This window comes from Lipotes vexillifer, unplaced genomic scaffold (genome assembly GCF_000442215.2).
Source record: "Lipotes vexillifer unplaced genomic scaffold, Lipotes_vexillifer_v1.1 scaffold1267, whole genome shotgun sequence".
In the NCBI taxonomy this organism is placed as follows: domain Eukaryota; kingdom Metazoa; phylum Chordata; class Mammalia; order Artiodactyla; family Lipotidae; genus Lipotes; species Lipotes vexillifer.
The window spans coordinates 1,147,499-1,164,560 of record NW_006790372.1 but is presented as its reverse complement, the minus strand read 5'-3'; the positions used below and the strand labels follow the sequence as shown (position 1 = coordinate 1,164,560).

The following is a 17,062-nucleotide window of genomic DNA, read 5'->3' as shown; positions in this document are numbered from 1 at the left end:
ACCGGGGCACGAACCCGTGTCCCCTGCATCGGCAGGCGGACTCTCAACCACTGCGCCACCAGGGAAGCCCATCCCCATTTATTTTTGACTCATTGTGGGTCCTTCCACTTGCAGCCTTACTCTCTGAATCCAAATCTAATGGACAGAGACCTTTCTATATTTAGCTCACCTGACTTCTCAACAGAGTGTGAGATGTGATAAACAGCCTTCATCCTCAAAGTGTCATCTTCCTTGTATTGTAAGATATCACTGTCTCCTGGATTTTGCTGTTTCTCTGGACTTTTCATGGAAGTTTTCATTATAACCTCCTTTCTCTCTGCCTGATCTTTAATTGTTGTGGGTTTTCAGGATTTTGTCCTCTGACTTCTTTCTCTACTTTGCAGCTCTCTTTTGCTGATCTTATACACTGCCATGTCTTCAGTTACCCTCTATCAATTGATTACATTTCAAATTTATATCTCTGGCCCAGCTTTCTGTTACAAGATCCAGTATGTCAAATCACCAACTGGATCTTGCTACTTGGATATTCTACAGGCATCATCAGTTCAACATGTCTAATAGAATACATTATATTTCCCATCCCTTCCTTTAGTGTTCCCTATCTCAGAGACTTATATCATTTTCTAACCAGTTGCCTAGCCCAAAATCATCTTGGAGTCCTCCTTTTTCCCCCTTACCTTCTACATCTTGTCAGTCAATAAGTTATTATTGGCTTTACCTTCTTAATCTCTTTGATGTTTTTAATCTTGGTGGAATTCATCTCCATTCCTCTACGTCTTTACTACCACTCTCTTGGTCTGCCATCATTTCTCATATGGATTACTACAACAGCCTCCAAACTGGTCTCCCTGCCTCCAGTCTTGCCTCCTTCCAACCCATTCTCCACACTGCTACCTGAGTAATCTTTAGAAAATGAAAATCTTATTACATCATTTCTCTGCTTAAAACAGTTATGTACAGGATTAAATCTAAAAACTTATGAATGGCATATAGGACTCTTGGTGACCTGGCCCCTGCCTTGGTTGACATCACAGACCTGAGCAGAACAAATGCATATCTTTTTCCTTTTTTAACCTCTGGGCCTTACTGTATATTGTTCCTTCTGCCTAGAAGGCTCTTAGCAACGACCCCCTTGCAACCCCACTCACCTGGCTAACTTTTCCTTCAATACTTAACTCAGAGAGACGTCCTTCCCCCTCCCTCTTCTACCCTGAAATTTGGGTTTGGGTGATCCTCTCTGTTTTCCTCTGTCTGGGCTGTACCTCAGTCATAGCACTTCTTACTCCGCTTTGCCATTATCTATTTACATCTGTGTCTGTCCCCAAGAGGGCAGTGTGGTGGAGAAAAATGGACATATTTGAAACTATAATAATGATAGAAATATCACTAATATAAAGTTAATGACCTGCCAAACCCTGTTAAAAGTGTTTGCTAGGGCTTCCCTGGTGGCGCAGTGGTTGAGGGTCCGCCTGCCGATGCAGGGGACACGGGTTCGTGCCCCGGTCCGGGAAGATCCCACGTGCCGCGGAGCGGCTGGGCCCGTGAGCCACGGCCGCTGAGCCTGCGCGTCCGGAGCCTGTGCTCCACAATGGGAGAGGCCGCAACAGTGAGAGGCCCGCGTAGCGCAAAAAAGAAAAAAAAGTGTTTGCTGTATGTGAATCCATGTAATCCTTACAACACTGTGAGATGAGCAGCTATTACTGAAGTTGAATCAACAGTACTTGGTGATGGATTGAATGAGGGGCAGAGGAGAAGGAAGAGTCTCAGCTGGCTACCAGGTTTCTGACCGGAGCAAGTGGGTGAAGGGTAGATGGAGGCACCATCTCCTGAGATAAGGATGCACAGGAAGTAGAGGAAGAGGAGGACTTTTGGTCAGGGTAGGGGAGAGAATCTTCTAGTGTAGGGACTGCCATTCCTTTGCCATTCTTTCATAACTGTTATTTCCAGAAGTTTCAGGAATAATGTGAGTAATATACCTTTTCTTCTGATTGACAGGCATTTGGAAACAACAGTGTCCATCTCGGGACAGCAGACTCACCTTCCAGTATTTCTTCATTAGCCTGCTGGAAGCAGGAGAGCTCTGTTCTTGGGACCCTGGCCTTTCTCTCACCTTATGCTCTGGTTTGCGGCTCCCGAAAGACAGCGAGGGCACCACGGCCTTGCATCCTTCGAGCTCCTGTGGTGTTTGTGCCTCCTGGCCCTTACGTCCCTCCCACAGCGGATATGGGCACCCCCCTACAAGATAGGGGTGGTGGGCCCTTGGACTTGTGATCCGTTGTTCTCAAAGGCCCTGCCCGAGGTTGCCGCTCAGTTAGCCATTGAGCAGATCAACAAGGACCCATCGTTTGACCTGGGTTACTCTTTTGAATACGTGATTCTCAACGAAGACTGCCAGGCTTACAGGGCTCTATCCAGTTTCATTTCCCACCACCAGATGGCCTCAGGATTTATTGGACCTGCCAACCCTGGCTACTGCGAGGCAGCCTCACTCCTGGGAAACAGCTGGGACAAAGGGATTTTCTCTTGGGCCTGTGTGAATTATGAATTGGACAATAAAAATAGCCACCCGACCTTTTCTCGGACACTCCCTTCTCCCATCCGGGTGCTGGTAACCATCATGAAATATTTCCAGTGGGCTCACGCTGGAGTCATTTCCTCAGATGAAGACATTTGGGTGCATACAGCCCATCGAGTTGCAAGTGCTCTTCGGAGTCGCGGCCTACCTGTAGGGGTCGTCCTGACCACAGGACAAGACAGCCAAAGCATCCAGAAAGCTCTACAGCGGATTCGCCAGGCAGACAGAATTCTCAGTGAGTGCTTTCTCCTGGCTCAGCTTTAAATGTAGCTTCAGTGAAAGGATATGACAATGTCCAAAATTTTCCTATCCTCACACCCTAGGATAGCACATCACTCTCCAGTTCTTCATGCATTTGCTCCCTTTCAATCACACTCAGGCCCCAAGACTATCCTGCTTCAACAGAGCCTATCTCAGCCCCTGGGTGGGGAAGATTAGCATCAAGAGCAACTGTGGTCACATACCCTCCATGCCCTTAGGACCCCAGCAGTTTCAGATCAGCCAAGAAGCGGTGTTCTTATAGCTCTATTTTTGTCTGGTCTAGTCACTGAAGGGAGATTTACCCTTGATTCTCTTCTGGGTACTTTCCCTCATAGGTGCTCAGTGCCCTTGTGTCATCACATCTCACTTAGAACCTGTCCTTTCTGGACTCAAAAATGCACACCCACCCCTTCTCACTTTCCACTCCCTGAAAGCAGGGCTTCTCTCTCTGCAGCACACAACAAGCCGATATGGAGGGAGCTAGCTGATAAATAAAAGCATATTAAAATGAGAAGCCTTGGGCTTCCCTGGTGGCGCAGTGGTTGAGAGTCCGCCTTCCGCTGCAGAGGACTCGGGTTCGTGTCCCAGTCCGGGAAGATCCCACATGGCGCGGAGCGGCTGGGCCCGTGAGCCATGGCCGCTGAGCCTGTGCGTCCGGAGCCTGTGCTCCGCAACAGGAGAGGCCACAACAGTGAGAGGCCCGCGTACCACAAAAAAAAAAAAAAAAAAAAGAAATGAGAAGCCTGCCTAAATTGTAACCTTTCCCCTCCCAAGAGAAGTTTTATGTTAAAAGATGATTCTTAAAAAAAAAAAAACGCAAACAAACAAAGATGATTCTTGCAGAGACCATGGACCAAGTGTAAAGCAAAGGACTGACCCACTGACCCAGGGCGAGTTGGGTGCATTTTGGGAAGGGGGAGGGCTCTTCCTGCCCCTCTTAAATCAGATGGAAGTCTTTTACATATACATACTGCAAGCCTTTGTGACACTTGGTTTTGATTTATTTTCTTTTTGAATTTTTTAATCTCCACTTTACCATTTTTCTGGAAAGTAGCAGTGATTTGTGGGAACACTGCTCATCCTCTATTGCAGTCACTCCATTGCTTTAGGACAGATAGCTCAGAAACTTCTTGTCAAACTGATTACTTCTAGGATTAGTCCTGGTCCCAGTCATTTCCTTAACACAGCAATGGACTTGTTAGAGAATGGTCCAGCTTAGGGCTGGCCTATACCCAGGAGCCCATTTTAAGTTTCAAGTGTCTCCAGTATTGGACCTTAATTATGATCATTATGGGAGGATGAGGGCAAGAATTTTTAGTTCCAGGAACTATAGTAGTCTGCTTCCAGCTCCAGTCTACAAGATCCTATAAATGTTAAGCAATCAGTGTGGCTCTGATTACTTCATAATAGAGCTTGATTCTTTCAAAGCAGAGCACAGAATTATTTTTAAAGATATACAACCATTTCCAGGGAGGACTCATGCCAGAAACAGGCTAACATACTTAATATCATAACTTTATAATATGTTACAAATCTTCATGAAGCCCAGTGTCTCCTGCAAGTTTACATTCCATGAGTGTTTCACATCCCACCCATTCTAAATAGTATGCTCTTTGAAATGACATTTTGGCCTCTACCATGAAATGTTAAATAAATCCAGGCCCCGAAGCTCTTTGGGTTGTCAGACTGAGAGAAGTTAGGATTGAGTGTTTACCACCCACAGTTCTTTTGAGGCAGGGAGGTAGCAAATGTACATATTATCGCCGTACTATTAGAGATGCATTCCTCTAGGTCAATGGTTCTTACTCTGGCCGCACACTGGAAATACCTGGATATCTTTTCAAAATGATTGGGGCCAGAGTACCACCTCCAGACATTCTGATGGTCTGTGGTGAGGCCCCAGCAAAGGTATTTTAAAGAGCTTCCCAGGTGCTTGTAAAATGTAGCCAGAGTCAAGAACCACTGCTTCAAGTTCAAGAAAATGCAAATAAATGTTCCCTACTTTAAGTTACCAGACAAATTTTTGTCTTAATATGACTTTGTTTAATCAGATTGCTTTCTGTATAGCAGTGTGGATCAGCTCGCTAAGGGAATGAAAATTTTAAGATGGGGGTAAGGGGGTAGGAGGCTGGAAGCCTAGAGAGGGAGGTATGTGGTTATGCAGCAAAGAAAGACCCTGGGTAGGGAGAAAAGCAGCAGAAAGCGCAGTAGGGACTCAGAAAGGGAGATAAAAGGGAGTGAAGACAAAGCTCGGCTCTCCAAGATTTTGCCCCGGGTTTCTGACAAAACATAGGCAGACTCAGGTGAGGTGTGCTGGGAACTCAGCGTTATGAATCAGAACGTGGGTAGGTTGGGGCGGATGCAGGGAAACTGAGCCATTGGCTGAGCTGCGGCCTGAGTAGGACCTCGGGCACCTGAGTGTGCACTGTCCAAAAGCGTGCGTGGTACTCACACTTGGCACAACTAGTTTTTGGTATCTGAGGGCACTCCAAGTGATGGGTGCAATATGACAGGAGGACTTGCAGAAGGGGAGTGAGTCTTAAAGTAAGGTAAGCTTGTTGTCCACTTGATCATCCATTGAGACTAGTGCCCCAGCCAATAGGAGCATGATTCAGAGTATGAATATAAATAGAGTATCAGGACTTTAGCCACGAGGCCTAGGGTTCAGGGCACATCTCCAGTCCAATCAGAGAATGGGAGATCTGCTGAGAAACTGAGCTAGAAGTTAATGAGTATGGATTGGGCCAACTGAGCAGTAAGGGCGGTTACAATACACCATATCCAGCATCTACTAGATCAAATCTCTAGCTGTTCTTCTAGCCCCTTTCAACTGATAGGACTGAGCCTGTGAAAGTATTCCTAGCTGTTGACTATTGGGACTGAATGAGCACTGAGGTTTTTGTTGTGACCTCAGCTGAGAAGGGCCAAGGAAGGCAGTGCCTGGCCTCTTCCTTATTTTGCTGGGTATGAGACTAGTTCTTAATATTGTGGACCCCCCAGTAAACCTTCAGGGAAGGACCTTTTGTGATGTACAAAATATAGTGGAAAGGGATCCCTTCCTTTGGAGAGGACTGGCAATATTTGGAAGTAATGGAAATAGCTGGAAGACTGGTTTTGTCTGACCTACTCACTATAACAGTGACCAAAGCCCCGTGTGGCAGTCAGTGGCAGTGGTGGCGGCAGTGAGAGATAGTGGTGGGGAGGGAGGGTAGAGCTGCTATGCCACTTCTCTTCCTTGTAAATTTATGTTTCCAATTATCACTGGCACATTACTGGAGTCCGAAGGAATGTCTTTCTCAGAAACTGGTCTAAATTTTGCTTACACAACAGCAGGACAATGATAAAATTTAATAGTAAAGATGATCATAACAATAATAATGGTTGCGGGCTCTTGGGAAGGGAAACAGCAGGGGTGTTACTAGAGGCTGCCATTGAGACAATGAAAGCAACCATAATACCACTTTACATGTGAACAGCTCTCTACAGTTTACAAGGTATTTGCATATAGATAATGTCATTTAATCCTCAGGGTTATCCAGGAGCAAGGTATTTTCTTCCAAGTTTTACAACAGCTGTGAATCTCACATAACAAGTAGGTAGGTGTATGCATTATTAACACCAAAGAATGGGGTAAATGAAGTCCCAGAGAAGGGGGGGATTCAGGATTCAGCCTCTCCCAGATTGTCAGCTCACTTCTTTTAAGCTTCAGAGGCAATTACCAATTAACTTTGTGTCTGACAAAGTCATATAGGAGAGATATTAATCAAGGACAAAGGCCTCAGCTTACAGGCAGGGCTGCTGTGTGTGGCTTTCCCTGCCTAAGGGAATCTAGCTGAGTGGGCATAAGGGCCAAAATTCAGTTCACTCTCTGCTCCTTAAACCATGAGTCCTGTTGGAGATTTTGATCCAATGGCACAAAAGAGCATCACTCACCAGGCAGAGCACCTGAGGGACTGCAATTACCCAGAAGTTCTTTTGCTAATTCTCAACAAAGACTAGCAGGAGGCCCCACTAAAAAGCTCTTTAGAGAACTTTTCAAATGGCTATTTCGAGCCCTCCTCCCTTCTCCTCACCTTTTTGCCTATCAATGCTTGGCTGATTGTGAAATCCTTTCAATTTGGGTTTACAAGGTTGTTGAACCGTTTGGGGATTTCTTTAAATCCTTCCAAACTGGGAACGCTTCATTACAGTTTGATGTTCGGTAACTAGGACACAGTCAGAATGTCCTTCTCTTTCCTTTTTTTAAACATCTTTATTGGAGTATAATTGCTTTACAATGGTGTGTTAGTTTCTGCTTTACAACCAAGTGAATCAGTTATACATATACATATGTTCCCATATCTCTTCCCTCTTGTTCTTCCAAAGTCAGATACTTTATTACTACCTCATTGTCAGGGACCTGGCTGGCCTCTTCCATCTATTGAAGATTCTTGACATAAAAAAAAAAAAACAATAATAATAATAGCAATGATAATAGCTAATATTTATTGAGAATTTATTATATGCTAGTCATTTTGCAAGGGTTTTATATGGACCATCTCATTCAATTCTTGCAACCTCCCTATAAAGTAAGGCCAATTACTATTTAATGCACTTCACGAATGAGACTTTGGAGGCTGAGAGAGGTTAAATAACTTGCTTAATGTCACACAGCTAGTGAGTGGGAAAACTAGGATATGCATTCAGGTTGATCTAAAGCAGTGCCTCTCAAACCTAAGTGTGACCGGAATCCCCTGGGGGGCTTGCGTCCCTCCTCCAGAGTTTCTGACTCAGAAGGGCTGGGATAGGGAACCAGAATCTGCATTTCTAACCAGTTCAAGATGGTGCTGATGTTGCTGGTCCAGGGATCATACTTTGAGAATCACTGGTTTAATGAAAGACATGCTCTCCTGCCTCCTGTCCACTTGAGGGATGCCCCTAAAGCTTACTCACTTGACACCCTGTGTTCCATGGTGTATAATTTAGCCCTTCCATTTTTCTCTCTTAACTTTTGGGCCCACTGATGAAATTACTTTAAGTGCCTCAAGGTAACAAGTATCGCCCCAGTTTTCCTACAGTAGTAAGAATAGTGATACTGTAATACTATGGCCAAGAGCCTTAGTGCTGATAGGGAATTTGGTATACAGTTTGGTATAGATAAATGTAAGTAAATGTAAATGGTGAAAGGACACCAATGGGTCCACTATCAGTAATGATATAATTATTGAAGACCCAGCCCAGGAGGAAATCTCTAAACATCTAGGCTTCCTGCGTTTAGGAGGCCTTACCTACATAGCAGTTTAGGAAAAGCTGGAGAAAACATACGTTGCAAAGTATGGAGAAATATTAAAAACATAAGCTGGGCAGCAATGTGAAGGCAATAAAAGTACGTGTAATAACAGTTTTACTGGGTATGAAGAAACACGATCTGATGCAGACAGAATGGCCTTTGAATGTAACATGTGTCTGACAGCATGCTGAGCTACTTGGACCAGTTTGGCACTGGTGGCAGGTAAGTTAAGTGGTGGTCTCAGGACTTAGGGCCAAAAATGTGTGCAGTGTCCTCAGTCGATAGAAATGGCCACACATCGTGTACTACAGTGTTCTTAAAGCGTGGTTTGAGGGCCTCCTGCACTGAATCACACTTTGGGCAGTGGTTGGGAAACATGCAGATTCCAGAGCCTCCCACCCTCTTTTTATGTATCCATTTTATAGAGTGCATGGGGGAGAACTGAGGGGAGGAGGGTGTGACTCTACTTGTTTCAGAGTGTGGCCAGATGGGGCTGAATCCTGGGGGAATGTGAGACCTGGGATAAATCACACTGTACGCCCCCCTCCTCCTCTGACCTGCTTACTCTCCCATCTCTCAACACTTGTTAACACAAAATAGGTTAAAGTGAAGGTTAGTGGTAGGAAGTGTCACAAAAGGATTAAAATGAAAATTAAGGACAATAGAATGGAGGGTTTCTGTGGACTGGGAGCAGTATTGTGGGCTCACAATATGAATATGACTCCTAAGACCTTCTTCAGCAATAGCTAGTGAAACCATTTTCATCCCACAAGGTGTGAGACTGGGCTCAGGTTCCTCCACCAAGCACTCCATAGCCAGTAATCTGGGAGAAACAAAATTTGCTTTTGGAGAAACATAGTTCCTCCACCTCGAGGAAGTATTGGATAGAGTATTTCAATATAGGAAGAGAGGTAGGAATTGAGTGACTTGGGAATTGGCTTCTCCTAGAGTTAGGCATTTCCTGCTGCTAGCATTGAGGGTGAAAGAGAGGGTCCTGAGCAGCCTGCCATAGTGGGTACCACAGTATGAAGACATAGCTACTAGACAACTCAATTGGGGCTCAGGTGGCTCAGAGAAAGCGCTAATATCATATCCTAGTGAGATGGGATCTCAGGAGGATATATCTCCTGGCCCTTGTTTAGGCTATAGAGTGGCTTGGCTGTTAACAATCAGGATGGAAACTTACAAATTAATGTTACTCAGTGATCACCTGTTGACCCAGGTCTTGTCAAGGATTTAAGGTTTCTGTCCACTAATCCTTTCCTGACAACTTACAGGTAAAATCCCATTTTAATGAATGTCATTTTGAGATAATAAAGCTATTTAGTAAAATAATCATGTAGAACAGATGCATCTACAAATCCCTATTGACAAAGCACTCAATCTATTAAATTAAGATGGTGCTGTTTGAATTCAGTATTTATGCTTTCTGTTTTAATCATGTTCGATGGAAAAGTCTTACCTTGCAAAAAATAGAGTAGCTTGTGATCATTCCCTCTTGAGGCTTCCATTTCATCATCTGTAAAATAATGGGGGAGTAGGACAGGCTAGATGGTCTCAAAGGGTCTTTACAGTAATAAAAATTCTGACTCTGCCTAATATGTCCTCTGTGTGGGCCAATGAAAGGAAAATTAACGGGAGGGTAAGGTCTTGAGCACAGTTAATGACACTAAACATTAAACACAGGTATGTTATTATCTACCTGCCCAGCAAATATCCCTTCGAATTGTGCCTCCATACTAGCAATCCAAAATGCCCATGTCTCGCATCTCAAGGAACCCACAAAAGATACCCAGACACAAAACTTCTCTTTCTGAAATTGTTTCAAACATTCATTGTTCATTGGATATATAATATGTACCAGGATACAGAAATAAAATACAGTTTTTGACTTCAAGGAACTCATGGTTTCATAGTAGAGGCTGACATAAATAAATAAGGGCAATGAATCTTGTAACTGCCATGACAGAAGTCAGTTCAGGGTACAGTGGGGCTCTAAACCAGTGTCACAAGTTGGTACCCTAGTAAAAAGAATGGCAGATGGAGATCTGTGTGCAGGAAGCTTATTGGGGGAATGCTTTCCAGGATAACACCTGTGAAGGAGAGGCAGCAGTAGGATTGGAAAAATTAAACTGTCATGCAGTCACAAAAAAGGTCCCAGCCAGTCCCTGTGGGAGCTCTGGAGCTTGGGTGGCCCTTCAGTGTTGTCCAGAATTAAGGAGTGTCAGCCTTTATGCCTCCATATTGACCAGTCATTGGGTACAGGCAGATACAGAGAAAGGGGTGCAATGTGATAATAATTGTTTAATAGCCAGTTTATCGGGGGAGGAGGGGAAAGCCCTGATTTGTAGCATTTGCTAATTTCCATGGTGTTATAACACCCACCATGGCCAATTTCAAGCTACCAACATGACATTAACTAGTTCATAATATCCCTGAAAATTTAACCATAGTCTTTTGTGAACCAGCACAAGCCAGCTCCCAACACACTATGGTGGTTCTCCTCAGCTGAGGGCAATTCCCTGAGAGGTATCAGCTATTATCTCCAAACATTCCCAGCAGCTAGGAGAATGAATGCTTCATTCCTGAGGGTTGCATCTGACTGGCACACCGCAGCGCCCAATACACGTAGTATATGTTAAAATATTTGCTGTATTTCAACCAACACAAAGCACTTAGTTCTATTTAACATTTCCCATCCAGGGGAGTAATTTTAATATTCCTTTAGGTTAATTAAATGAATTTTATCTCTATTGGGTAACCTTGGTCTCATAATCTAATCTCTGTTTTTGTAGCAGATCCCAATACTGACCTGCTTGCCAAGGATACTGTTGGAAGAACTGACCAGCTACCTGAAGCACCTGACTAAACTCAGTTTTTCCCTTCAATGGACATGTTACTGAATTAATTTGACCAAAGTGATTCATGTTTAATGGTGTAGCCAAACTTAGGGAGTTAGGGGCCTTCGGTTCTAGTTTCTCTTTCTAAATCCAATCATTGCCTTGTTGGACCTCTCTGTCACTCCATTTTTCCCATCCTACAATGTGTGATTATGAACAAGTGAGGCTGAATTCCTTGTGTGGCTCAAGAACTAGCTCCAAAGATATCCCTAGAGTATTCAAAGGAAGGTTTGCGCATCAGAATACGTGTAGAACCTCTCAGGGTAATTATATTGAAGGAGCTAATGGTCATTTGAAAATTCAAGTTCTGGTGTGCGTGTTTGGTATCTAAATCAACTTCATAACTTACTAGGTACACCTTAAAAAATAAAGGGTACCATCTCTGGCTCAAAGGGGAAATTTTCTGAGGGTATCTAACAAGTGCAAAGAAGGTTTTTGAAAATAGATGAGGCAATACGTAAATACCAAAGACCAGTCATTGAACGTAGTTTAAGCATACTCAGTTCCTGAGATTAAAGGTTCCATGTAAGCATGTATAATTAATAGTTACCAAAGGCAGTAGGGTCTTTGCCTTTCTTCAAGGAGCTCAGAATACTTGCCAGGCATTATCTAATTAAACTACTCAATGTACCTGTGAAATGCATTGGCATCTACATTTTAAAGATGTGGGCACTGAAGCACAAGTGGGCTTAAACTAAACTCATTTAGCATTATGCCAAGGGCGAAATTGGATACAAGACTTTCTGTCTCATGATCTAGCTGCCATTCTTCAACCGTGGCCTCTACTAATCCACTCTATTCTAGCATAGCCTTGCCAAACAACATAGTTTCATAAGTCTAGGAAGAATTAAAGTGAGTGCAAAGTAATTCCAATTATAGGGAAGTTTGATTTTTAAAAATTGAACACATCACCCGTAATATTAGTAGCATTTACAGCAGAGTGTGAGTTAGTACCATTCATTGTCTATAATGGCCTTAGTAAGGGTGGGAACAGTTGGTCAACATCTGTTAGAATGTACGTCTGTAGGAGGTAGGCAATAAAAAGCAACAGTGGCTATGGGAATATCACCCATCTTCTCCCTCTAGCCTTCTTATTCTTAGGTATAATAATAGCTACCATTCATTGAGCGCTGTGTGCTAAGCCCATTGTATGTATTCCCCCTTCAGTCATCACTACCACCCCACGAAGTACATATTTACTATCTCCATTTTATGAATGAGGCAGAGAGAGGTTAAGTAATTTACCTAAGGGTATACAGCTAGTGACTGGCGATGTTAGGATATAAACCTAGGTTTTCCAACTCCAAAGCCTCTTCATTATGCTACCTCCCACTTGCTATATTTGTTTATTTCAGTCTAGTGCCAGTCTCTGCAGCCTGTAGACGTGTCTGATTTTTCCCTATTGCCTAATTAGAGTCCCTGAAATACCTCAGGCTCAACTCAGGGTTTCAACATCTTGTTCATCTTAAAGACATAAGATAGATATCATTTACAAATTGGTTATAATACAATTATTTGTTTCTCCCAGTCTTTAGTTTTTGGTACTATATTTTACTAACATATTGCCACCATAACCTCCCTGCTTTGTCGGTTTCAGTAATCATCATGTGTATGCATTTGACCTTGATTGGGGGAGAGACTCAGACGCATCTCTTGGAATGGGCTCACGATCTGAAAATGACTGATGGAACCTATGTCTTTGTTCCCTATGACGCCCTGCTCTACAGTTTACCTTATAAGCATACCCCCTACCAGGTTCTAAGGAACAATCCAAAACTCCGGGAAGCCTATGATGCTGTGTTGACCATTACAGTGGAGTCCCAAGAAAAGACCTTCTATCAAGCCTTTATGGAGGCAGCAGCTAGAGGTGAAATTCCTGAGAAGTTGGAGTCAGATCAAGTAAGTGCAGATTCACAAGTTAATCATGAACAGAAAACCTCAAAAATCAGGAAGGTAAATATTTTTCCTATCAAGTGCCTCTATTCCATAGGAAACTCAGTCAACAGCAGGCACCCACACACAAATTAAAAACACCTTTTGTTTGCAGAAAACATTTATAAAACAAAGATACATTATTGGAGGTTTTTTTTTTTTTAATCTTCAAGCAACCTGCAATGATAACATATATAGCCATGAAGAAGAAATAAAATGTGTTTAAGAACAGGGAAACAAAACTTTAATATACACTAGTGCCGTTCAAGGGGGCCTAGTAAAAATAAATCTTGTTTCTCACCCGAGTTTGGAACCAATTCAACAATAGGAGAGCTGGTATATAGGAAGATATTACCATTATTATTGATAAAGCTGGTGCTGGAGAATGTGGCTTCTGTCTATATGCATTTGAGTTTCCCAGTATTGAATCTAGGGGTTGATCAGACTTCTCCATCTAGTTACCAGCATTGCTGGACCCTTATATTTCTGCCCCGTGAGGACATGCCTTTTCTAAAATGTCCAGCCTGAAAGAGCATAGTGGAGCTTACTCCCAAGAGAAAGAAATTAGGAAGGCTTGGGCTACACATGTTTAGTTCTCCTTCCAAACTAACCAGTCAGATTAAGTCACTCCTTTGTGGGAAGGAATGAGTAAGGGGTTGAAGAGGTCAGGTGTATTTTTGTTAGTAGAGCTATCTCTATATGAAAGGAATCATTTGGAACGGGGAAGAATTCCTCCCTAATAATGTATAAGAAATAATATTTATGTATGTATAGATGAATATATGTATAAACGTATTTCAGATCAAATCACAGCCATTTGAGGGCTAGTGGAAGGAAAAGCAGTGGGGACAGGATGAAAGCAAGGAAATGAATGGACAAGAGTAAAATGGACCAAAAAATGGACAAAAGACAAAAACAAAGAGGGAAAAATACAAAAGAGACAAGGAATATGAGAGGAAGAGGGGAAGGCCAAAGATAGTTAGATTAGAAAAAATACAGAGGGGGTTTTTATAGGTTAGAGGCCAGATGTAGAAGGCAGTCATTTTCAGAATGGCCCATCAATAAGTTTAAAAATTCTAGCATTTGCTAACATATTGTATTAGTTATAATGGTCTGTTATAAGTAATACATTAGTTATAATGTATTAGTTATAATGCTCTGGCTGTAACTAAGAGATAGCTCAACACAAAATGGCCCAAGTAATTGTTTTTTGTTCAAAACTGGAAGATATGGGGGCTTTAGGGTCGGTTAATTCAGCTGCTCAGTGATGTTATCAGTGAACCAGGTTCTTTTCATCTTTCCACTTTATAATCATAGCATGCTAGATTGCCCTCATGATCTGGTTCTTCTCCTGGTCCCAAGATGACTGCTACAGTTCCAGACATCATGTCCAGGTGCAACTGCCTACAGACAAAAATGGGGAATGTCCCTCTCTTGTGTCTCTTTTTAAGAGTGACGAAATCTTGCCCAAATGCTCCTCAAGTAGACTTCTCCCCACACTTGCCTGGTCACAACTGTGTCCCATACCGATACCCAAACTAATAATTTAGAAAGAGGAATGAGACCATCATGACTGACTCTATGGCTGCTGGAAAAGTGTGCAAAAAATTGAAATTCCATTAGCAAGGAAGAAGGCTATCAGGTAGGCTGGTGGTTGTGCCCAACACTCACATTCTCCATGATCTTTTCCTTTTTGTATTACTATTTATTCCTTTATCCTGTGCACTGCCTCTCTAGCTGAATAAATGATTCAGGTGAAACTTAAGTTTTCTTATCTCTTTCTGTCCTGAGTATTGATAACAAAGATTTTGCAGATTCTTGTTCTAATAAAAAAAAGTGACCAGCAGAGATATTAACAGTGTTGGATTTAAACTTTATTGCCACAGATATGTTTGTAATAAATCTTTCTTTTAGGAGACACACACATGTTTAATTGAAAACAATTCATTGATTTGGTCAAGAAAGGCAAGAATCCCTCAAACTGCTAAGAATGATTGCTCAAACCAGTTGTTTGGTGTATTTATAGGCAAGCAATCATATGGTGAATTTTTGTACTTTTTATCCAATGATATCGCATCACTTAGATACAAGACTGTCATCTTTTTACTTTAATCACAGGATTGAGGAAAATAGAAAGGTGTGTGTGTGTGTGTGTGTGTGTGTGTGTGTGTATCATATGTATGAGCAGATATTTTGATAAAAAAAATTCAGATCTTCTACTCTTAATGTTTGATCCAATCTCTTTGAGCTTGTGGAAAACATAAGGTAATTAAGGTAAAAAAAGACGCCATTAGTGTGGTTGCTAGGAAGCCTGTACGCTACTTTAGACAAAGAAATAGAGAAAGTGAAAACAAAGACTCTAAAGCTTATTAAAAAAAAAAAAAAAAAGCTCTTTTGGATACATTTCCACCCCCGCTTTGCACGTGCCTTGGCCTTACTTTCATAACCAAAGAATGATAGAAGAGTGAGACAATTATTTTCACATCTCTGATCAACAAAACCCCCTTTTTTCCTAAATTACCTTGCTAAAAGGTATTTTTGAAGGGAGCTAGTATAGCAGAAAGAACATATGATAAGGAGTCAGACAAACTCGGGTTTAAATCTCAGCTCTCACTCTTACTAGCTGCGTGTCCTTGGGCAAGTTACTTAGATTTTTGAGTCTCAATTTTACCACCTGTAAAGTGGGTTAGTGATCTACAGCTTCTAGGATTATTGTAAAGATTAAGCAAAGTAATACATGTGAAGTGACTAGCAGAGTGCCTGGCTTATAGCTACTTCCTTTCCACCTTTTCTTTTGGGGCCCAGGATGACCTTATTGGTTGATGGTGACCTAGCATCTAAGTTACAGTCTGACCTCAACTTCCTGCTCTCTTGAAGTTTTGTGATTACTGGCACAGAATCGCTCAATAGTTCCAGCTTTCAAAATTATCTCACTTTCAGAATTCCAAATGGTATTTTCTCAGATCAAATTATGTAGCTCAATGTTTGCTTATCCCTTGGCTCCTGTTGTTTTTTCCTATTCAGTCAACAGATCAACAACTATTTATTAAGCACCTGCCATGTGCCATGTACTATGCTGAACTTCAGATAGAACAGTACACAAGACAGGATTTTTGTCAGTAGTGTGTTGGAGCCAGTTCATAAAAGCTAATTGTGTGCCTCTTCTCTGCCAAACACTGTGTTCAGTGGCATCATGTTGGTAGCTTGAATCAGGCATTGAGAGTATTAACACCACAGAAATTGGTAAATGCTACAAATAAGATTTTTTTTTCCCTTTTCATAGAGCTGTTGCCAACATTTACTAGCATATCACTTGTTCCTGCTCTTATGGGGCTTAAATTCTAATGAAAGAGAGATTGTAAATGAGTAAACAAATGTATGAGAAAGATGGCTATATTTCTCCCTTGCCCAGTAACTTCCAGTGGAATTGAAATTTCTCTATATAGGCTATATTGCTTATAGAAGTGGTTTGCATCCTCTTTTAGTTTATACACTTGCCCATTCAAAAATTATAAAAAACAATTCTCCATTTAAAAACGTGGTGGGGGGGGGCTTCCCTGGTGGCACAGTGGTTGAGAGTCCTCCTGCCGATGCAGGGGACACAGGTTCGTGCCCCGGTCCGGGAGGATCCCGCGTGCCGTGGAGTGGCTGGGCCCGTGAGCCGTGGCCGCTGAGCCTGCGTGTCCAGAGCCTGTGCTCTGCAACGGGAGAGGCCACAACAGTGAGAGGCCCGCGTACCGCAAAAAAAAAAACCCAAAACACAAAAAACAAAAACATAAAAACAATTTTATACACAGTAAAATCTGTTAAATCCCTTATCAATTTCATTTGTTTTTCCTGAGGCTCTCTGTCCTCCTATTCCAATCTAAACTTGTTGTTCCCTAAGGCTGTTGTACAGCTGTTATGGTAGGATCTCTCTTTTCATCACCCTGGAAATTTGCTTTCTCTTTCTTCTGTGCCAGATTCACTATTCATGACTCTCATGACTCCCATTTTCTTGTTTACTCTCTCATTTTCGTTGAGCGCATCCTTTAGTAGCTTCTGAAAAAGGTATGCAGGAGGTAAACTCTTGAAATTTTGCACTGAGAGTCTTTTTTTTTTTTTTTTTTTTTTTTTTTTTTTTTT

General features: G+C 42.2%; 1 protein-coding gene across 1 annotated transcript in view; it reads left to right on the top strand.

The window, feature by feature from the left end:
- The window catches only part of GUCY2F (guanylate cyclase 2F, retinal), an 89,775-nt gene that overhangs the window by 6,294 nt on the left and 66,419 nt on the right, over positions 1-17,062 (top strand). The window contains exons 2-3 of the mRNA XM_007463676.1: positions 2,060-2,810; positions 12,603-12,904. Coding sequence (XP_007463738.1) covers positions 2,060-2,810; positions 12,603-12,904 — 1,053 coding nt within the window. The remainder of the gene's footprint in view (positions 1-2,059; positions 2,811-12,602; positions 12,905-17,062) is intronic.